Source organism: Drosophila mauritiana, chromosome 2R, assembly GCF_004382145.1.
Source record: "Drosophila mauritiana strain mau12 chromosome 2R, ASM438214v1, whole genome shotgun sequence".
NCBI classification, from domain to species: domain Eukaryota; kingdom Metazoa; phylum Arthropoda; class Insecta; order Diptera; family Drosophilidae; genus Drosophila; species Drosophila mauritiana.
The window spans coordinates 8,528,120-8,551,042 of record NC_046668.1 but is presented as its reverse complement, the minus strand read 5'-3'; the positions used below and the strand labels follow the sequence as shown (position 1 = coordinate 8,551,042).

The following is a 22,923-nucleotide window of genomic DNA, read 5'->3' as shown; positions in this document are numbered from 1 at the left end:
GCCGTTTTTTAAATGACAATTTAAAAAAGTTCCGGATGCTAGCAAACTAATTTAAATTCTTAACTGCTCCTATAAACAATTAAATTTTACTCGTTTATTTCCTAAATGACTGCCGTCCGTAATGTCCCGTACACAGTATTTTAAATATACATAATTAGTAGAAATACAATTTTTTTAATTTTCCTCTTAAAGTAGAGACCCTAAAACAATTTTAGAAATATTTTCGCTTTATATAAAATAAATATATATAACAGTGCCGTGTTTTTATTTTGACGTTGAGTAAATAAAATTTAAACGTAAACTATTTATATATATATTTGAAATAATTTGAATAATTTGAATAATTAATAATTATAAAAAGCATTTTAATAAGATTATTTTTTCAAATATAGTAACTTTCAAACACGTACTAAAAACATCTTTTATATTCCCGTTTATTTGCTTGCAACTTACGCTTGCGTGAATTATTGTTAAATTATAATAACGACCGAGTTTGACACGGTATAAGGGGTATTCGATCTATCTGTTCAGGGGCTTAACAGACACTAAGCGCTCTGTTATCCGAGTATCTTGTCAAAAACTATCGGCTAATAGGGCCATCGCTGGCCCCACCGAACACGCCGAACGCCCATCTCTATTGCGTTTCGAATATTTCATTTATACGCACGGGTACGGTAGACTCGATCCGAACAGGCAAACGTTCAAAATTATTGCACAAAATTATAAGTAAACGCCCCGCGCGCATCCCACCGCCCATATTGGGTACCTCGTTGTTTCGGTGGTTCCCTAAAATACCTGAAAAGTGTCTGTTAATCGTGAAGTTTTCCCAATGAAGCACTGAATCAGAACGACCGACAGCAACAACAACGCAACAGAAAAGAGTGGATAAAGAAAACAGACAGCAAAATGCTAGAACCGCCGAAATTCATCGAGAATGATTGCTATAACGGCAGCCGGACCTTCACTTGGCTGGCGGATATGGTGGGCCTCTCCGTGGACTTGGTGAGTAACACACTATTTACACAAAACCTCGACTCCCTGGTTCTTAAGACCCCTCCTTCCCTACCGTTATCTTTCGAAACGGGTGTGTGCACGTGTGCGTGTGTATACGCTTGCTTGTGTGCCAATCATACGGGATAAAAGCCGCTGAGCAAATCTCTCTCTCCCTGAGAACAATGCACTTCTTGAAGGACAGAGCTGGGATTTCCTTCCGGGAAATATGCAAAACTTACCTGGCAACGGGAGGAGGAGGAGATTCCATGCCGGTTGCCCAAACAAAGATTTAGTTTACATGAACGATCCATGTGTTGAACCTTCTAACATAAGAGACTATCTGAAAATGTATTTATTATAATATATAGATGCAAACATTTAATACGAGAAATTGTTTATTTGCAAATCATGAGAATACAAACTTAAAGCGGTGATATTTTTACAATCACATGTAAATATGAATTAGCTTTAATTGTTTACGTTAATGATAGCGCAATGCAGTTCGACGATTAAAACGATTGATATACTTGGCAGCTAATCGCATCTGGCAAGTGCTTTATATTTTACCCACTTTGTAGTTTTTCTAATTTAATTTAGACATCTTGAATTATATGATGACCTTATCAGCTGACAAGAATTATCTACCAGTGGAATTTTCCAGCCCTCAAGCGGTCTAGCGTGAAATTTTGAAATTACTATTGTTGCGACTGACGCACCGTTGATTTCGCTAAATTTAAAATGCTTTGCATCACTTAATAGTGCGGTGGGTACTAGAGGGGGGCACTGATTAATCTCTTCGCAGAGAGTGTCGCACAGGCACACTTACTGCCCCCTCTCTCCTGTAACCCCCTTTTTGTGCACCATTCATTTGGCGCAATGTAATTTGCATAACTGCAGCTGGCATATAGAAATGTGATTCATAGCAAGGCATTTTCTGGCCCAAATCAAGCGACATACACGTACGTAATCGTCACATTTTTCAATTCCGATGACCTAATGCCAACTTCCGATGTAAGGAAAGCACAACTAACGGAAAATCAGTGGGATTTCGCCATCGGGCCATTGTCTCTATCAATAGTCGCAGTAAATTCAATTTGACTTGGCTCAAACTACAAACCTCTCTCCATCCCATATAATTGAATTTTTAGCGCTTCTTTTGTTTGCAAACAAATATCAACAGCTTGTCGGTGTGTTGGTAAACGGATTTCTTGTTATTCCGACTCAGCTGATGTAGACCGCATGAGTCAGCCAGTCTGTCGAACAAAAAACAGTAAACGCAGCAAAACATAGGTACTTTAAGAGGGTATAGCAATAAAAACAAAAACAAAATCACTACATTATTATAATACATTTTACCAATCCAGCTATTAAAATGAGTTTTCTTAAGATGTGAATAAGAAAGAAGATTTAAATACAAACGTTCACCGGCCACAGAGTTGACTGTACCTCGTAATGGGGTTTTGTGGGTGGGCGACACTTTTTTTGGAAATCGCTACGCCCGATATTTGATTTGTTTGTGGCTTTTTATTGCGCTAATTCGAAGCGAAGGCCGCAGCACGCAACTGCGCAAATGCCGGTGAATTGGCCAATTGTTCCGTGGGATCGCCCCATGTTTAAGGCACCTACATATCCATATAGTACTCGGATAGTACAACGATGTGCTCAATAGCAACGTGCGAGGCCTTAATGGCCAAAGATGCATTCCCGGCCGGTCACTTGCGGTTTATTCTCAACAGTTTGCTCAGCCTTCCACTCGCAATCTTGAGTTTTCCTCCCACGCCTCACGCTTTCTTCGTACACTTGGCGTCGCGTTGATAGCACCTTTCACAGTAGTCATTTTTTAAATTAATGTAATGTATAAAACATTGTTAATTTATAATTAGCAAAAAAAATTGTCTTATCCCAAATTTTTCAAAACCCTTTATAAGGATTCGGTATTTTATTTTGAAGACTCTTATCAATAATATTCCCACCGCTGTTGTAATACATATGTACATATGTGGTACGATATTTTTATTAATAAACATCAATAAACAACTCGTTGCTATTGTGCTTGTTTTACTAGCTTATACATAAAATTTTTATTGTATATACTTATTTCCCAACTTTTGCGTTGCAGTGGAGGTTTTTAACCGGTTCGCGCGATAGCTTGAAAATATCAATTGAAACTGTTGTGTATTAGACTTTGTATGAGCTAATAAAAAGGTATTATATATGTATACATAAACAAATACATATGTACATGATGATAAAGGGGAAGCAGAGACTAGGCCGCCACCCTCCCCACAGGCGTTATATGCATTATATTATTATTATTATTATTATAGCTACGACCTTGAGTTTGGGGTGTCGCAGTTGTTTGAACTCGTTGCTTCTGTGCTCGTCGTCTGTTTTGTGCGCTCTTCGCAATGTTTTCTGCTTTTGACAGCTGTTTGGCGCCTCTAACGGTTGTTGGCATACCCTTCACTTTTTATGCGGACGGGTCTATTGGCTGCAGAAAAAAAGAAGTCTAAAATGTTTTACGATGAAGTAATCGTTTTGCATTAATTACTTTTATGTGCGTTTGTTTTGGTTGGCTGTTTCTCAGGCGATTTCCATATCTTGGCATTCTTGACTCATTTCGCCATTCGTCTTTGTTTTGACTTTTGCTTTTATCGTGCGTTCGCTTGTTGCTTGGGTATATCTCTTGGCGGTTCTTTTATTGTTTTATTTATACCGATCACGCCACTTTTTTCGTTTCGCGCATTGCCACCCCTTCTTTTCCCAATTGCCCCCTGCCTTGCCTATTTTCGCCATCCAACTTACAATATTTGGCAATGGAAACACACCATGCTAATTAAAAGATTTATGATTTGTTTGCACTCACACTGCACGTGTGTTTATTCAAATGTTTGGTGGCATTCCTGGTGGAGCCAGCTCACATCGCAATTGATTGATGAGACCACCCGTTTATATGTACTTTACTCATAATTTATAACCAATTTTTTTTAACATAAAAAGTACACTTTAAAACTATGGCAAGTTGTAACACTGCTATTATATGAATTATAATTCGATTTCAAACGCGGTAAACTGCATATTAAAGTCGTCCCAGCTATAACTAACGCCTTCTGTGATATCAAACAGTTTAATGGCGCTCTTCTGGGTGAAGAGGGGGCAAAGTCAAGAAACTTAAGCGCTGCTTCGTAGCCAAGGAACCGCAGCGAACAATGGCAGACGAGTACCCTGCCCACAAATTGCTGGCGCTGCGAACCACATTGCATTGTTACCGGCCGGAACTATGGCACCGTCTTATCTCGACGAGCAGACAACTATCTCCTCATAGTAGCGAAAATAATGCATCCGAACGGAAGATGAAGGGCTGGGTCCACATATTTGATTTTAAAGTGTTTGCCCTCCCAACAGACAATATTTGCCGTGTTCATTTGTTGCAAGTATAAAGTGTCCTGTAATGTGCAAGGAGAAGCACTTGGCAAATTGGGATGCGCATTGTAACCTCAAGTCTGCGTGCCTCGAAATTCCAATCTGTGCCCCTGAATTTATGTTCTACTTAATTATTTCACCTTGAGCGCAGTGCACAGAGACATGACCATTGCATTCCATGAAAACTGGCTGTGCCGAAACCCTTTTTTCATAAACAAACCAAAACCAAAGCTGGGAAGATGTCGTAACCTCTTTTCTGTACTTGTCCCAGACGTCTTCCACTGAAATGAAAATAGTTTATAAAACGAAAAGTATTTTTGCATATTTACCAAGAACATACATTTTCATTTTGGCCAATTCTTAATTATAAAACAAATTCTTTAACAACAAGTTGCTCACCCACTTGTTGCCCTTTTTTTTTTGGCTTGATCCATTATTCTTGAGCAAGATTTTCCTTTCGGTTGCCCCCTTGTGCGCTTGTGTTTTAGCCATATAGCTTGGATTGAGGTAAGAAAGAACCGGTTTTGGACAGCAGCAATGCGAAGCCACTTATTGCGCATGAGGTATTCGAATGATGATTACAACATGCGTCTGAGTGGGAAAACTGCTCTTTTGGTGGCTATTCTTCCTTCCAAAGTGATTAACCTTGAATCGATTTGATATCCAAAGTCTTTGATTGTCGTTCGAGCCTTGTAAATTGACGCACTTTATTGTTCTGCTTGACTTATCAAGCGATATCAAAAATCGTTTCAGGGTCTCCTTTGTTTTTGACCCGTGGCATGATGGTGGCTTGGGAGACGTGGCCCCTTTGTGGGCGCTATTTCCCCATTGACAAAGAAAGGCAGATAAAGTATGTACGAGTGTATCTAGACTAGTACGTGTTATCGGTAAAACGCTGAAGTGTGCCTGTCCATTATGAAATTCGACAGAGGAACATCTAATATTGTACAAAACGTGGAAAGATTGTATCGGAAATGAGAATTAAGATCAGCTTGTGTGCAGTAAATCATTGGCTTTACATTAGTCTTAAATAAAAAATGAAAAACATTAGGCAACTTGGAAAATTCCAGGTTTCCATAAAATCATTTTTTAATATGATTGTTTATTCAAACACGGTTACGTTGTTACTTTTGCTGGCTGCACTTTGCAAATTGGTCAAAAGTTATCTGGAAAACGTGTAACTTGTAACCCGGTAGCCAAGAACATTTCCACCCTTTACGGGCACTCCTATAAAAAGAAGCTGCAGGTGGGTCAGTTGTCAGAGCACCGAAGCGAAAGCGGTAAAGTAGCCAACTGCAGTTAGTTATCCTTTTGCGCCTCCCGAAATATACGATGAATCTGTGTAAGTGTCCCGGTGAATTGTCTTGAAGGAGCCGTAGCTAAAGCTTTCCCTTGCAGCAAGCCTCTTTCTTTTGGCCCTCGTGGCATCAGTCGCTATCGGCGCTGGATCTGCCCACAGAATAAACAGGCCCGAACAGGAGCCCCCAAAGGAGTCGTGCCAGGTTACCACCACAAGCCCGCCGTGTGAGACGACCACTCCACCATGTGCTAGGGAAACCACGACAACAACGTGTTCCCCTACTACCACAACAACCACAACGTGTTCCCCAACTACCACGACTACAACAACAACTACGACAACAACAACAACAACCACAACTACGATAACAACAACCACCACCACAACTACGACAACAACGACATGTTCCCCAACAACAACAACTACCACCACAACAACAACGACGACGACAACAACAACCACCACCACGACGACAACGTGTACTCCAACGACGACAACAACCACTACGACCACCACGACAACAACAACGACGACAACCACCACCACAACAACAACGACGACGACAACAACTACTACGACAACCACGACGACAACAACCGCAACAACAACATCCTGCGAAACAACAACGACTGAGTCTCCAGAACAACCCCCCTGTGAACCCAACGAGCCGTCAACGCCCACTCCATCACCACCCTCTCCCTGTGAGCCCAACGAGCCATCAACTCCTACTCCAGCCCCACCTTCACCATGTGAGCCTAATGAAACGACAACTCCGCCACCTTCACCTTGTGAGACGACCACCACTACGACAACAACCACAACAACGACGACCACCACGACAACAACTACAACCACTACGACAACAACTACGACCACTACCACCACAACAACAACGTGTACTCCAACGACGACAACAACCACTACGACCACCACGACAACAACAACGACGACAACCACCACCACAACAACAACGACGACGACAACAACTACTACTACGACAACCACGACGACAACAACAACAACAACATCCTGCGAAACAACAACGACTGAGTCTCCAGAACAACCCCCCTGTGAGCCCAACGAGCCGTCAACTCCTACTCCATCACCACCCTCTCCCTGTGAGCCCAACGAGCCGTCAACTCCTACTCCAGCCCCACCTTCACCATGTGAGCCTAATGAAACGACAACTCCGCCACCTTCACCTTGTGAGACGACCACCACTACGACAACAACCACAACAACGACGACCACCACGACAACAACTACAACCACTACGACCACCACGACAACAACTACGACCACTACCACCACAACGACAACGACGACGACGACGACAACAACCACCACAACAACAACAACATCCTGCGAAACAACAACGACTGAGTCTCCAGAACAACCCCCCTGTGAACCCAACGAGCCGTCAACGCCCACTCCATCAACACCCTCTCCCTGTGAGCCCAACGAGCCATCAACTCCTACTCCAGCCCCACCTTCACCATGTGAGCCTAATGAAACGACAACTCCGCCACCATCACCTTGTGAGACAACCACCACTACAACAACGACGACCACCACAACAACAACGACGACTACCACAACAACGACGACCACCACAACTACGACCACCACAACAACAACGACGACCACCACTACAACAACAACGACCACCACTACAACAACGACGACCACCACCACAACAACAACACCCTGTGAAACAACAACGACTGAGGCTCCAGAACAACCCCCCTGTGAGCCCAACGAGCCGTCAACTCCCACTCCATCTCCACCTTCTCCCTGTGAGCCCAACGAGACGACAACTCCGCCTCCTTCACCTTGTGAGACGACAACAACCACGACCACAACAACAACAACCACGACCACCACAACAACAACCACGACCACCACAACAACAACCACGACTACCACAACAACAACCACGACCACCACAACTACAACATGTATACCACCAACAACAACCACTATTCCCCAACAGCCACCGTGCGAACCAACAACCACACCAACACCCCCTCCCTGTGCTCGCAAGTCCACCACCACCCCACCTCCGTGCGAAGAGACAACGACACCTGCCTGCGACACTAAGAGTGATCAGAGTGGTGTAGCTCAATTGATTCCCAAGCCAATTAAGGATCTCTTCGCTGATTCGAGCACCAACACCAAAGCGACCATCCCGATCGGATCCAGTGCCATGTGCGCTGGTCGCGCGGACGGAAGTATAGTCCAGGACCCGAATCATTGCAGGAGGTACTATGAATGCCGCGCTGGACGTCGGCTGTTGCGCAAGTGCCGCGCCGGTCTGTGGTACGATTCAGAGGCAGGAGAGTGCCTTCCACGTAGCCAGGTGTTGAACTGCCCGGCTCAACGTAACTGAGACACTTTAGCCGACTAGACGCAACTGGAATGGTTTCAGAGATTGTATTGCAACTTTTATCCGTAGCCAACAGTAACCTACTACTCAATAAACAGCATATAAATTTCACAGCAAATGATATTTCGTCTTTGAATTTTCATTCAAAACCCCAATTTAAATATTTTCAGTTCAGCTAATCAGTAAAAATTACACTTATTCCAAATCATCTAATGAACTTATTGAAACTGAATAGTTTCAAACAAAATCGATGGATTTCTTTAAAAACTTCCATAAATGTGGATTGCTTTTCAACAACTTATATGTAAATCACACTTCATTCTATAAGGTGATTTTGGGATAACATGTAACAAATAGTTAAGAAACCGTCCTATTCCTGAGAAAAAATGTTCGGGTTAAATAATGTTGTCGTTTAACTGAAGTAGTTTAATCGGCGCATGAAACATTGTTAACGCTTGACTTGATTAAAAGTCATTGACTTTTCACTTGTGCCAATCAAATTGTTCATTAATGATTGTGATTACGTATAGCCTACTTATTATTTGATTTGTTCTCTGCCATACTGGTGAGCACCGAGCGGAGAAGGTATGTGTGTACACGGCTACTCGTATTTAAATAATAGCACAATGTTGTGTGTACGGCAAACAATTCGTTATTGATAAGAATGACACGAATCTGGATTCGCTGTCGCATCCGCTTTCGATGATTATGTTGTCCACGAATAGCCCCCGAATGGGTGTGGTCTGAACTCCCGCCCTAGACCATTACTTCTTATCGCACCTTTTCGAGGACACTTGAATATGCGTTTCACAGAATGGAAATCAATTTGAAAGCGTCGAGCAATTGATATCAATTAAACTGCACCCACAGGGGGCTCATTGCATATTCATTGGCACGGGACTCGGCACTCGTGCGAAAAAAGCAAACTAGCGAAAAATACCACCAAAACCCGCCCGCTCTTCAATGACAAAAGCAGGCAAAGGTCATGTTTTGCAGAGATCCGTTCGGGGTTCCTGTAAATTTGCATCGGAATAGAAACCAAGGCCGCTGGGGGTCAGAAAAAGTGGAGGAAAACGAACATTGATCACAACGCGTGATCGTGATCGGCAATCGCCATGATCAAGTGCGACGGTTGACAAGCACTTGTGGCCGCAATTCTCTCGGACTGGCTGTTGGATGGTCTGGGAGGTAATGAGTGGGGGATGCCATTCTCGCATTACAATTGCAGATCTAACCAGGCACGTGCCGGCTGCATGTGCTCTGCTTTTGCGGATGGGTCCAAAGATCTTGTGTTGCCATAAAAACTTTATTTATAGATATAAATTATTTAATGCTATTCAGGTTTTTTCAATTAGTTTCTGCAAGCTTGTCTGTTTTGATATATTTACAATGCTTGGTGGAAAAACATAGTCTCATCCCCCTCCGAATTATTTTCAGGTAAACTTTTTGATTTGCCAAATATCTGCTCTCTTCCTGGCCTCGCTATTCCGGTCGACGCTGCATCCTTCTAAGGTTTCCAGCAAATTGCGCCACACATTCGCCCTATCGATTGGCCTGGCCTTCGGCTACTTTTGCTTTGGTCAGCAAGCAATCCACATTGCCGGATTGCCGGCAATATGTTACATCGTCATCCGCACCCAAGATCCACGCATTGTCCAAAGGTAATTACAAAATTGGAAAGTCGTAGCCTGTGACTTAATATTTGACATTTTAGAGCCGTCCTGCTGGTAGCCATGTGTTATCTGCTGTGCGTACACTTGATGCGCCAGCTTTACGACTACGGATCCTATGCCCTGGACATAACCGGGCCCCTGATGATCATCACTCAGAAGGTAACCAGCCTGGCGTTCAGCATTCACGATGGCTTTGTGCGGGGCGATGAGGTAAGTGTGCATAAGGTGACAATCATGAGTCCTAACTCATTTTCTCCTCCTGGCAGGAACTCACCAAGGCGCAGCAGTACCATGCCATCCGCAAAATGCCCTCTGCTTTGGAGTACTTCTCCTACGTGTGGCACTTCCAAAGCATCCTAGCCGGTCCTCTCGTTTTCTACAAGGATTATATCGAATTCGTTGAGGGCTACAACTTGCTGAGCACTCCACCAGGCAATGTAAGTTTAATGGCGACACCTGACTTTCTTATAACCACCGCAGTAATTTAATAAGGGGTGTGTAGGTATGTGAGTTAAGTACTCGACCTCACTTCTCGTCTTGTTTATATGAGTATAGTCTTGACGCTCTTTATTCTCAATTCAGGAAATGAAAAAATATTGCACTGAATCCACCTTTTATGAAAGCATATCTTTTTTTCAGGGAAATCTCGACAACAGTAAGAGAGAAGTAGTGTTGGAACCTTCGCCTACTAAAGCGGTAATACGTAAAGTAGTTGGTAGTCTTGTGTGCGCTTTCATCTTCATGAAGTTCGTGAAAATATATCCCGTGAAAGACATGAAGGAGGATGACTTTATGAACAATACCAGCATGATCTACAAGTACTGGTACGCCATGATGGCTACCACCTGCATACGCTTTAAGTATTATCACGCCTGGCTCCTAGCGGATGCCATATGCAACAACTCAGGTCTAGGTTTCACCGGCTACGATAAGGATGGCAATTCCAAGTGGGACCTGATATCTAACATCAATGTGCTGTCGTTCGAGGTGGGAAATGAAGCATAATGAAGCATAATTTAATTATATTAAAACTATTCTTTGCTGTGATCCTAGTTTTCAACGAACATGCGCGATGCCATCAACAACTGGAACTGCGGCACCAACCGCTGGCTGCGAACGCTTGTCTATGAACGGGTGCCCAAGCAGTACGGCACGCTCCTTACCTTCGCCCTCAGCGCCGTCTGGCACGGCTTCTATCCGGGCTACTACCTGACCTTCGCCACCGGCGCTGTCGTTGTGACGGCTGCGCGCACCGGCCGGCGACTCTTCCGTCATCGCTTCCAGAGCACGCAGGTCACGCGAATGTTCTACGACATCCTCACCTGCCTCATCACACGAGTCGTACTGGGCTACGCCACATTCCCATTCGTTCTGCTTGAATTTATGGTAAGTTTGATTTGGGAATTCGAATATGTTGTCGATGAAATAGAAAGGAAACATGCAAATATTTCATAGGAGAGATATGCGCTTAATTGTGTTGTATTTTGAATATCAATTGGATGCATTAGGATTTAACTCATTGAATCTAAGAATTTTTTTATTTGACATTCGGCAAAACAATGTGGGTAACCACAGACTTGAAGCAAAACTAGATTCATAGATTTAAAACTAGATTTATTGTATACGGTTGAAATAAATTCAAAATTTTTTAATAAGTTCAGGGCACTAATAAAAAAGTTTAATATTAAGGGAATAATGGCTAAACATTTAACATTAATTACTTGCAGGATATTTCTTCTATTTCTTAGCATAAACATGAATCCACTCACTTTACATTAAATTATATTTATTTAAAGGTCACATATTAACCGACTTCACGTTTTCGCTTTACAGGGCAGCATCAAATTGTACCTGAGATTTTATTTGTGCCTTCACATCATTTCACTAGTGACCATATTTATTTTACCCAAGTTTATACGCGGCGAACGCCGGCTTCGGACGTCGAATGGCAACGGAAACGTGCGCTTGTCGGGCAGCGGCAATACCAAGGATGCTGTGACCACTAGTTTGGAGTCTACAGCAGCCTTAACCGCTGGCAATGATCTCAACGAGGATAAAGAGGAGGATAAACACGCTCAATGTAAAGTCCACACGCCCACACACCAGCAGCCAGCTGCTGGCCCACACAAAACAACCGTAGAACAACCAAACGAGCAACCAAACAATGTAAATCTTCGATCACGCCCACAGCAGCAGCAGCCACATCTCGAAAAGAAGGCAGTGCCCACATGCGCCCGGGACGCCGTTAGTGTTCCCCATGACCAATGCGAGATGGATCAGTTGTCCAGCAAGCTTAAGGAAAAGATCGAGGCGGAGACCAAAAACATAGAGGAGTTTATTGATAAGACTGTTACCGAAACCGTGAGCGGCATTGTAGAGTTCAAGAACGACCTGATGCGGGACATCGAGTTCCCCAAGCTAAAGCTACCCGGCAGCAACGGCGCAATTTCTTTGGACTCTTCAAATGGCGGTGGGCTGCGAAAGCGCAACATATCCTCTGTCCATGACAATGGCACAGATCCTGGTCATGCTACCGCTGACCTCCATCCTCCTCTCGAGGAGAACGGCGCCGCCTTTCTAAAGAAGGAGATCGAGGTAATCAACGCGGTGGTGCAACAAGCAGTGCCGGCAGTGCTTAGCAACGGTCATGCAAAATAGTAGCATTGGCCAGCAAGTGTGAGGAGATCGAACAAAACAACGAGGACGAGGGTGGAACGGCAGGGATTGGAAGCAGTCAGGGGCCAAAATGGGTGCTCCATATCTGATTAATTGATTAATATATATACTGCGAGATTTATCCAATGCGCACACGATATTCGCACACTACAAACAATTGCAACAACTTTTTGGTTTCTTATTTAATAAATTGTTTTCGTTGACAAACCTGAAGTAAAGAAGATGTTTACCCTAATGCAAGTGTTTACGACGGCTGATTATTTAAGAAAAAACTAAAATACACTAACATAATCGGTATGTTCATCGGCAGCTAATACCCTTGTTTAAATGTGCACAAAGTCTCTAATTGTTGTTGAAAGTCTATATACATTTGTAGTTGTTTGTTTGTTAATATCCCACGGCCTGATACGAACAGTGCGTTTAAACCAAACCCGACATATATCCAGACAAGGGAAGGCTTTTTGATGAGTTTATTAAAAAAAAACCCCCCGAACAAGAAAACTAAAAACGCACTGTTTGAGTCACGACTTTTATCGAAAACTAATCCATATATATATGTGTGTAAGCCTGCATATGTTAAAATGTTTACCATATAGTCTATGTGCGAACAACTAAATCAATTTTCCAGTATGATTACTATTGTAGTTCAAATCCCGCCCGAAGGAACAACAACGTGACAAGTAGAACCAATGATATCACCTTCAATCTAAAAACAAAAGCCTAAAACAAAAGTCAACCAAATCCTAACTTTAGACTGAAGCTATTGACATTTACTAAGCAAACAAAAAGCAAGTTAGTTAGTAAGCCGTCGAGTTGATTTTGATATTAAATTTAAACCAATTTTTGTACAAGTGCGTAAGAGTGTCTGGACGGGAGTACCGGCGTGCTCCCCATTTATATATCGTTTCCAAACCGGCTTATTAGCTGGCTCTTTTTTAAATGTTCGTGTCCTCCACTTGTGGCTTCCTACTCCGTAGCTCTTAAGCATGCTCTTTATATAACCTTTTTGTTTTACCCATTAATTTGTTAAATCCAATAAACGATTTTTCCAGAAATCCTTACACGTAATCGATATATTTTTATATTTATTGTAATAACGAGTCGGAAACCAAACCACTCGTGACCGAAATCTCAGAGCACATTCGTGTTGAAGTCGTAGTTTTCTCCTGGAAAAGCGCCGGAGAAGATTTCGACAGGCACAAATCACTAAGGTGTTAATCAGTCCAGTCGCCTAAGATATACAAAACCAATTTGATCATTGATATTCGAAAAATAAATCGTATATGTGTAATTTACTTTGAATTTACTGGTGTCCTTCGAAAATGGATTATTTATGTAATGGACTTTTAGCGGATATATATACATATATGATCAAAGCTGTCACCTCCGTCCATCGCCTCAATGATGCGAAATTGGAAGTTCATAATCTTTATGTGTATATCGGTGGAATGCGACGGGAAAAGTCAGCAATAGTTTGCAGAACCGGGCACTCGATGCAAGCAGATAGGATGCGAGGGTAGCAGCGGTATCCGTTCATTATATCCAGACATTTAACTTCAATTTCGAAAGGTGGTTTTCAATCATACAGCTTAGCTATTTTTAAATCAATAACCACTGCAATTGGAAGCATTCGAAACGGCCATCTTTATTCAATTATTCAACATATAATTCAACTCCGACAAAGCATGTCTTTGGCAATGATCTACAGAGCACCATTTGACCTTTCAATATGGAATCCCTAGAAGAATTATTTACGAATTAATTTAGGTTTGTACGTTTGTGATGTCGAGGTGGTTAACTTAACGCCAAATTGAATGCCAACTATTTTAGACCTTATATTTTGTTTATAAAACTATCTCATTAGATTTCAACTGGTCTTCAAGTGCATTCATGAGGGAGCTTATAAACCCTTGCAGTAATTTAACTTGATTAAAATAAAAAAAAAAAATGTATACCAAATAGAAAATAATTTATGTTCACAAACAATGAATGAATGAATGAATCCAATGAATGAAAAACCCCCACTTTATATGGTTAATAAACTGGAGCTTTAAAACGTTTTATGACCGAAATCCGTATATATTTTTATATTTGTTTTGTGTTTATTAACATTTTATGAACATTTTTAAAATGTTCTATTAAAAACTTAAAAAAATCTCTGTTTTAATTCTTAGAATTCGAGACTACCGCTTATCTTATAGAAGTCATCCTCGGCGCGCGATTTTAATACGCACAGATGCACAGCCTGCGACTGGGCTACTCCAAAATCGAAGTCTCCAAAGCGCTTGAGGATCTCGCGGGCGTCAAAGCTGTTGCCAGACTTATTTGCCTCATTGCGGTAGCGGTTGTTCATCACGGTCATGTGCAGTTTAACGGATTCACGTTCAATATTATCTGCAGCACACAGTCCTGTAGTCTGAAAGTGGGCCAGACACTGATTCGCAAACTTTTGCAGATCCGGAGACTCAATGCGGGCATACAGAATGCGAGTGGAGCTTGGATCGTCATTCATTATCTCCAGGCCCTTAACTTTAATCTCGAAAGGTGTTTTTAGGCCATCCAGTAAACGACGACATGATTCCAAATTCTTGAGGGCTTCTTGGCGTTCATTGTCATCTAGCAGCACATAGACGCCTAAGGTAAGATGGATGCAGCACTCCGGAATGAAAAGCTCCGCATCGATGCCTGGCAACTCGGCCTCCAAAATGCATTTCTAGGAAAATTGGAAATAAGTTTTTACACAACTAGATTTTAGCTTATACCTTTAGTTCCATAAAACGCTCCTTGACTTCTCCAGAGTTCAAAGCCACGGCCAAAAAGTGTGTCGGTTTCATTTTTTTTCGTAAAGAGGTTACAAGATGCTGGATTTGTCGCAGTGCAGCGCATATTTGACTGCGTTGCTTGGCCTTGATAGTCACTTCGTTTGACCTATCGTTCGGACGCGGAACAAAGATCTCTGTACGGGTCTCTTCCTCTATGCGGCGCTTCGTAGATCCTTTCATGCCAATTAGTCCACCGTAAAATGATCTGTACGGATATGTGTCAAAGATATCGTCAGCAGTACCTTGTATTCAACCCACTTGGACACATGAATGGAAAGACTAAAATCGCCATTTGCTGACTCCGTAATACATTTCAAAGCCGCATCGTCCTCGTAATCATCATCATCACCATAAAGATCTGGAAAGAAGTGGTCAATGTGTATAATTAAAAATCTACAATATCCACTTACCCTGCTCTTCGTAGGTTTTGTATTCTAGTTTAGCTTGTTTGTTTTGACCATTCCACTTGTCGCCACCGAAGTCGTCGTGAACAACGTTGACTCTATAGCGCCGCATCTGGCTCATCTTTTGGACAGGAGGCGTTAACACTTCGCGACTCATGGTGATCGAAAATATTTAGGACGCTTTTATAATTACGGCGAAATCAAATGTACTTCAATGAAAGAACGACAAGCCGGGAATGACTACTATGCACTTTGGTATATTAGAAAACACTTTAAAAAATACTAGATACGAATAAATAATAGTGATGACAGCTACTTATTTAAGTATTAAAAACGTTTATTTGTTTAAAATAATTGTTCTTCAAATTATAACAAAATATACACATTATTTTATACCAATCATTAGAGAGCTGGGTACGATGAAATCTATCTTAGATCATGTTAGATTTGTAAATAAATTAATCGTACCGTAATAAAAATCTGAGACTGAATCATTTTGAACAATTATTATATTTATATCGGAAACATATCCAAAGTCAAGCAGTTATATATTGAAAACTACGCAGAATACGATGGCCCAAAATGTGTTACCAATTGAAATTCGTATAATCGATAGTATCGTGTCACCCACAACACACGAAGCGCCCATCCCTAAACCAATTTGAGTTTCCCCAATTTGACAGCCAAAATTAAGTTGGTTTCATCTGAAAAAGCAGATTAACTGAGAAATACTACCGAAAATGTCGCAGCGGTAAGGTGAAAACACGCACCTGTCCGCCCAAAAGGGGAAGCAAGCAGCGGATAGCGTCAAAAAGCGTTTATCAACAGCTTGCGAAGCCAGTGAATCACTAAAAGATAAAGACTTTGAATTGGCCAGTGGAGCGACGGCTGTAGGAGCACCCACAATTGCAGACCCATCGATCGCCCCCAATCCGCTCCAGCTCCAGGTGGAGGTGACACCAACGCCCCGAGATACACGCGCCCTTGCCGAAGTGGTGACCCACATAAATAGAATGGGTAACGAAGATCATAGACGGCGAAAGACACCTTGCGGATTTTGCATGGCAGTCTTTAAATGGATACCAGTGCTATTTATCACCGCGGTAATAGCTTGGTCCTATTACGCTTATGTGGTGGAGCTGTGCATCCGTAAGTTGTATTTACAGAGTTGTAGGAGGGGATATAACCAGATGTTTCCTTTTTCAGGCAACTCGCAGAACCGCATTGGTATGATCTTCATGCTTCTGTTCTACCACCTCTTCCTCACCCTGTTCATGTGGTCGTACTGGCGCACCATAATGACCTCCGTAGGCCGAATACCGGATCAAGTGAGTGAATCATAGGCCTTATCAGCTCGTGTTATTAAAAGAAAACGGAAAAGCCTACAATATTCTATTGCTTTTTTCCCGTTCTTAGTGGAGGATACCGGATGAGGAAGTGTCGCGACTTTTCCGAGCCGATAGCCCGGACACCCAGAAACGCATTCTTAACAACTTTGCGCGCGATTTACCAGTAACGAATCGGTAAGCATTGACCATGTTATATCGTTAAATTCTTGTCAGTTGATTTGTATTTGTAATTGCTAACAAAACGGAAGCGTCGGACTTTATAGTACTTAATCGTCTTTGATTCATATAACTTTATCAAACAAAACCACTTTATATAGGAAATCAAAAATTGCATTTCTCAGCAGCAGAACAAATAAGATGGCGTATTCCGAAACATTTTATATAATATTTAAACATTTGCCTTGCAGCACAATGAATGGTTCGGTACGGTTCTGCGAAAAGTGCAAGATCATCAAGCCAGACCGAGCTCACCACTGTAGTGTGTGCAGTTGCTGCGTACTGAAGATGGATCACCACTGCCCCTGGGTAAACAACTGCGTTAACTTTTACAACTACAAGTACTTCGTGTTATTCCTGGGCTATGCTCTTGTCTACTGCCTGTATGTGGCTTTTACCTCGCTACACGATTTTGTCGAGTTCTGGAAGGTAGGTGCAGTAAGTTTCCGATTCGTTTCTACTTTTACTACCATCCTAAATGCCCGCTGCATGCGAAGACCTGTTAGTTAATGAATGTATTCTCTCGTTTTGCTGTAATGTTATCTAAACTGCTTGTACTTACTGATCCAAGTACGATAATAATGGTTACTCGGCACAGGGACAGCTAAATGCCAGTGGAATGGGACGTTTTCACATCTTGTTCCTGTTCTTCATTGCCATTATGTTTGCCATTAGTTTGGTGAGTTTATTTGGCTACCACATCTACCTTGTGCTGGTGAATCGCACGACATTAGGTAAGTACCTAAAGCCTGACTTATAAACCACATGCATACCATTGCATCTTTAATCTATCTTACATTCAGAGTCGTTCAGGGCTCCCATCTTCCGCGTTGGCGGCCCCGATAAGAATGGCTATAACTTGGGCCGCTATGCCAATTTCTGCGAAGTATTTGGCGACGACTGGCAATACTGGTTCCTGCCCGTGTTTTCCAGGTATTTAGCGGTTCATTTACTACACCATTTCTACTAATTTGTGCTGCACCAGAAGCTCTCTCACTCTTTAGTTGTTGTTTTTGCGCACTTTTGTTTGATAAGATTTGATGGCTATTTTGGTTTTTATGTTGATTTCGGCAAATTAAAAGCATGTTCCAAAATTAAAGCTTTGTAGTTAAAACCTTTAATATTCTTCAATGTGTGTTTGGTGTGCTAAGTTATTAAGAAAAACAAACGACTATTGAAAACCACGGTTTTTAGATCAACTTAAAGCAATTTCTAACACGTATAATTTATGTAAGCCAATAATAACTGTGTATGCCTAAAAATGAGAGCGGAAAGCAATGAATCAATGTTGTCGATCTCCTTTTGTAATTTAGTTTTAAGCCAAATTCAAATTATCACTTTATTTCAATTTCGTTCGTTGTTTATTTTTGTAAATAAAAAGAGACGAATCTTGCCAGCGATTTTTAGAAATAGACACTTAGATCTAACCAAAACAAGCTTAGTAACCAATTGTCCGCCCCGTAAAGTGACTAACTTAAAGTGTCCAAGTTTGAAATTCTTACGGAACTTTCGGAATTTTAAGTGCTCATTAAGCTTCTTTAAAACCATAACACTTGCCACACACGAAAAGTCGATTAAATTTTAATATTCGTCTTCACACATCTGTGCAAAATTATATAATAAAAAAAAAAATGAAAACAACAACAGCTACAACTACAATAAGCTAAACTGTAAAAAAACAAACAATATTTCTGTTTACAACTCTCTGTTTAACGCAATACCCCAACCTTCTGCTTATTCATAATCACGGAACTAGTCGCGGTGATGGCTACAGCTATCCGACCTCCAGCGACCAGAGTCGAGTGTCCACCAGCTCTCCCACCCAGCGGTACGATGCCATGGGAGATACGACCACCAGCAGGTTAGATGGCAATCCAACAGATAAGTTGATTGGCGCTAGTCCCCTCGACACCACTAACCATCATCACAACCAATCGCCTCATCAAGTAAGAACCACCAGCGTCCTGCCAACCCAGCTGTTGCAGATCCAGCCGCCATCTCCATTCCGGGACGAGCTCAACGAGCAGCAGCAGAAGCTGGCAAACGGCCAATCATTAGACTGCAGCACGCCAGCAGCCATGTCTAGCCCGGCCGAGTGTGGAGTCAATGGGGCAGCCGTATACATCGAAATGATCGGAGATCATCCGTTGACAAGCGCTGATTCTGCCAAAGGTTTCCCACGGCCGCCGAATGGCGATCTGCCAGTTTGAATAATAACGTAGAATGTATTATGTGTATGTGTTTGTACCATAGAGCCAAGTAAACTGCCAGATTTGTCAGCGTTGCGGTTTTTAGTAAGCAAATAAGTTACCTCTATGCAATTCATCAGCTGTTTAGTGTAGGCTATTTAAATGTTTAAATGGCTGGGACCACATATGTATGTAGCTATAATCGACTAAGTTAACATTAGGCAATATGTCATTGGTTTCACACACGCATTTATCGAATTTTTTAATGGAAATTGGAAGAATCGAATGTGGAATTTCCTAGTAGATGAGATGGTGATATCCTCCGAAGATTTGTACCTTGCTAATGCATTCATGAAACCAACTATCCTTGTAGATATCAAAAGATCTTCAAGACTTAAACCTAATGATAAGCAATGAGATTTCAGTACACACTATTAACACACGGAATTCAGTAATTTCCATATGGTTTTAATTTATGTAGTTAGTAACTGTTTGCAAGTTTTTATACTTTTTCTTACTTTGTACATCTTTATGCCCCAAATACATATATTATTGAACTTCTGCAAGTGACGAAATTAAATGGATTTTTAAATATTTAAAGCTTATAAAGGTTTGTTTTTAGTTTGCCAAATAAATAAAAATGACAGCTTTGCTTCAGCTGCACAGCAACGAATCATCAATCAATCCATTACATACACAATAACGCACTCATTACTTATTAATTTTCCACTGATGATCTCTAACATATAATTCACCCCACACATCCTTTAGCTTTGGCGATGGCAAAACATTTCCGATTCGACATATGGAAGAGGACACGGAATCTTTGCTAGGATATCACAGCGATACGCGCATCGAGTTGGAGGAGGACTATCTGCCAGAGCCGCGATTCCAAGACTCGATTCCATAGCTAATCATGACCAGCGACAATGTAGCCACATATTACATTTAGAGATTCAGTTGTGAAGCCTCTTTACGACATACATATACTTTCAGTGTGTAAATAACAGAGGTACAGACAGTCCATCCTATAGGGACAACTAGGTTATTATGTTTAAGTTACCAATGAGTCGATGGACAATTGTAATGTATATGTATGTATGTAAGTGATAATGCGAAAATTGTTAGGAGATCGAAATCTTAATTCTTGCTTTGACATTCGAGTTTAAAATCGTATTAATTTAGTGTGTAAGGATAAAGTTATTAGAACATTTCGAACAAAAGTATATGTCTATATAGAAATATAGCTCGTTATAGCTCGCGTCAACAAAAAACAAAATAGTTTACACGCTTAGTGGAATAACAAAAAAAATCAAAAACGAAACTTTAAGCAACACATACGGATCTGTATATTTACAAAAATAAAATTCCAACTATTCCAATTAATCGAACCGACTTAAGTCGTCATCTGCACACGAGTGGCTTGTTCCAGAAACGGTGGTGGAGGAAACCACTTCAAAATCGTCTTCTGCTGGGGTGTTTTTCGCTAATGCCTCGGAGGAATCGGCAAAAGGATTGGCCGTCAGTCGAGTCACTTTCGGCAATGGTTTTGAAAACGGAGGTTCATCAACGACTGTTTCATCAGTAGTGTCCTCTACTTGCTTTCTTTTCGTCTGCTTTTTGCTAACTAAAACATCTCGTCGCACTGCAATGCCTGAATCCTCACTTTTAGGTAGCAGATCACTCAAATCAGTCTCGACATCAGCCACTTGCGGTTGAAGCTTCTCCTGGAGAGCCGCTAAAGCAATCAACAGGGCTTCCTCGGTGCGAATGGTTCGAGATCCTTGGCGTGGCAAAACATTTAGATAGTGGTCGAACAGCAGCTCAGGATCATCTACGGTCAGTTTCTCGTCGTTGGCCAAGGCAGATTCCAAGCCTTGCAGTCCGCCAAATACAATGAGCATATGCTTAAAGCTATATGATCGGTTGGGCACCTCATGTACGTTGGTTCCGCGATCCGAGGTACCCACCGTAACATCGTAGCCGTTTGCGTAGGGTGATTTGGTAAAAATCTCAGACATGGAGTGTGCGATGCGCACCTGGTAGCCCCAATAAACACCTGTTTCCCGACGTGGTTCATCCGGACTAACTAGTGTTCCCCGCTGCTTTCTACAGCTCTCTGTCAGGAAGAACAGTTCATTAGTTCGGAACTAGGAGCGCAAATGTGCGATTTAAATGCCTACCACTTTGAGGTTCCATTTTCACAGTTACCCTGACGCCTGGTTCTATAGCCTTGTCAACCAAAACGTCGTTAAGCAGCCCAACGTTGGCGTAGCTGTGTCCCTCCTTGGCCTTCTTGTCACAGATGACTCCCTCACGATACCTGAATTTGCTCTGCTGCCGGAGATGGTGCGGTGTGTCCAATGGATTCAGCAGGCCAGAGTACTTAAGGTCTTTGTGCAGCGGGAAGAAGTATTTTCGGAGATACTGGGGGCATTCCAGATACTGCAATATGCGAGCCAGTTGCAAGGAGCTGCTGCGCACAGTGCCAGAGCTGCTGCCTTCCGCATCTGCCTCGTAACTGCGCTTTGTTTCCCGGGCGGTGGCTATACCCACGTCGTCGAAGACGATTACCTCGTTCACCCGAAAGATGCAGGCGGCCCGGGCTATTTGACCGGCCACGTAGGCCCGCAGCTCGTTGGATTGGGCATTCTCGAGAATAGAACCGGGCACTGCTATGCTCAGCGTGGACGGATTAAGCTTATCCTTCGCCTGCACCTCATTGGCTGCCTTTTCCGCCTGTGATTCTGCCTCTTTGGCTTGCTGCAGCTCCTTGAGCAGCTTGTCTTGCTTGCGCTGCCGCTTCAGCGCTTTCCGCTCCTCGTTCACTTTCTTCCAGGACTTGTGGGGCCCCGCGGTCTTTCCATTGCTGCTGGTTGTGGGGGCGGCGAGCATCGTTTTTATCAACAATTCCTTTATTCGTTTGAAATCGTTGCAAACAAAACACGCACGTGCAACCTCGGTGGACAGTATGTGGCCTGAGCATAATACCAGAGTTGGTATCTATCGGTTAATGGTATTAATCGGTCAGGTTCTTAACAATGCATAGAATTTTCATTTCACCTGGTAACATATATAATTCTCTTAAGGAGTGAACTGTAAACATATATTGGAGCTCGTAAAAGCGCTTGATTCAATGAACATGGACAATGGTAGGGATCAATCCAGTCCAGAAACGCACAGGACGCAAACGCTATTCAAAAGGAAATCCGGGAAAACCGAGATCCCAACCATTGATGAAGCTGTGGCCTATCTACAAATGCGAGCAATAGGGCGGAAAATAGACGAAACATATCACGCATACTGCGGTGCCATAATCAGGGAGTACCTGGCTAAGAGACAGCGCGTACCGTGCAAAGTCGAATACGCAGTGATGGAGGGAGCTATGGCGATGCACTTCGCAACCCATTTTCGAGTTTGACATGTCCGCCGTTAGACGATACAATGATGCGATCAGTATGAGAGCGTTACACCTTACGGATGATCAGTGGA

The 22,923-nt window shown here is 42.3% G+C and overlaps 5 protein-coding genes across 12 annotated transcripts; 3 read left to right on the top strand and 2 right to left on the bottom strand.

Moving 5' to 3' along the window:
* The first annotated feature begins 630 nt into the window (after positions 1–630).
* LOC117135563 (lysophospholipid acyltransferase 1) lies at positions 631–13,519 on the top strand. Its single transcript, XM_033295870.1, has 7 exons — positions 631–1,002; positions 9,540–9,763; positions 9,817–9,985; positions 10,042–10,212; positions 10,415–10,762; positions 10,829–11,161; positions 11,609–13,519. Exons 1-7 carry the CDS (start codon positions 907–909, stop codon positions 12,431–12,433), a joined length of 2,166 nt encoding a protein of 721 aa, XP_033151761.1. The 5' UTR covers positions 631–906; the 3' UTR covers positions 12,434–13,519.
* On the top strand, positions 5,655–8,223 carry LOC117135562 (integumentary mucin C.1). Of its 2 annotated transcripts, XM_033295869.1 has the most exons (3): positions 5,655–5,758; positions 5,815–6,325; positions 7,076–8,223. In XM_033295869.1, the coding sequence occupies exons 1-3, from the start codon at positions 5,749–5,751 to the stop codon at positions 8,103–8,105; spliced, it is 1,551 nt and encodes a 516-aa protein (XP_033151760.1). In that variant the 5' UTR covers positions 5,655–5,748; the 3' UTR covers positions 8,106–8,223. The 2 variants fall into 2 exon arrangements, with proteins under 2 accessions (XP_033151760.1, XP_033151759.1); XM_033295868.1 differs by having other exon boundaries at positions 5,815–8,223.
* Positions 13,520–14,536: 1,017 nt separating the features above from the next.
* LOC117135564 (activating signal cointegrator 1 complex subunit 1) lies at positions 14,537–15,935 on the bottom strand. Its single transcript, XM_033295871.1, has 4 exons — positions 15,684–15,935; positions 15,532–15,631; positions 15,214–15,478; positions 14,537–15,164 (listed from the first exon to the last, which is right to left on the bottom strand). The coding sequence occupies exons 1-4, from the start codon at positions 15,832–15,834 to the stop codon at positions 14,622–14,624; spliced, it is 1,059 nt and encodes a 352-aa protein (XP_033151762.1). The 5' UTR covers positions 15,835–15,935; the 3' UTR covers positions 14,537–14,621.
* Positions 15,936–16,317: 382 nt separating this feature from the next.
* LOC117138312 (palmitoyltransferase ZDHHC15B) lies at positions 16,318–20,721 on the top strand. 7 transcript variants are annotated; one of them, XM_033300324.1, is made up of 7 exons: positions 16,318–16,826; positions 16,884–17,005; positions 17,094–17,200; positions 17,434–17,680; positions 17,814–17,976; positions 18,046–18,175; positions 20,203–20,721. In XM_033300324.1, the coding sequence occupies exons 1-7, from the start codon at positions 16,691–16,693 to the stop codon at positions 20,339–20,341; spliced, it is 1,044 nt and encodes a 347-aa protein (XP_033156215.1). In that variant the 5' UTR covers positions 16,318–16,690; the 3' UTR covers positions 20,342–20,721. The 7 variants fall into 7 exon arrangements, with proteins under 7 accessions (XP_033156215.1, XP_033156216.1, XP_033156217.1 ...); XM_033300325.1 differs by having other exon boundaries at positions 17,841–17,976; positions 20,203–20,720; XM_033300326.1 differs by having other exon boundaries at positions 17,434–17,671; positions 17,841–17,976; positions 20,203–20,717.
* Positions 20,722–20,756: 35 nt separating this feature from the next.
* On the bottom strand, positions 20,757–22,855 carry LOC117138464 (putative methyltransferase C9orf114). The gene is made up of 3 exons (XM_033300590.1): positions 22,760–22,855; positions 21,615–22,434; positions 20,757–21,550 (listed from the first exon to the last, which is right to left on the bottom strand). Exons 1-3 carry the CDS (start codon positions 22,853–22,855, stop codon positions 20,814–20,816), a joined length of 1,653 nt encoding a protein of 550 aa, XP_033156481.1. The 3' UTR covers positions 20,757–20,813.
* Between the last annotated feature and the right edge of the window lie 68 nt (positions 22,856–22,923).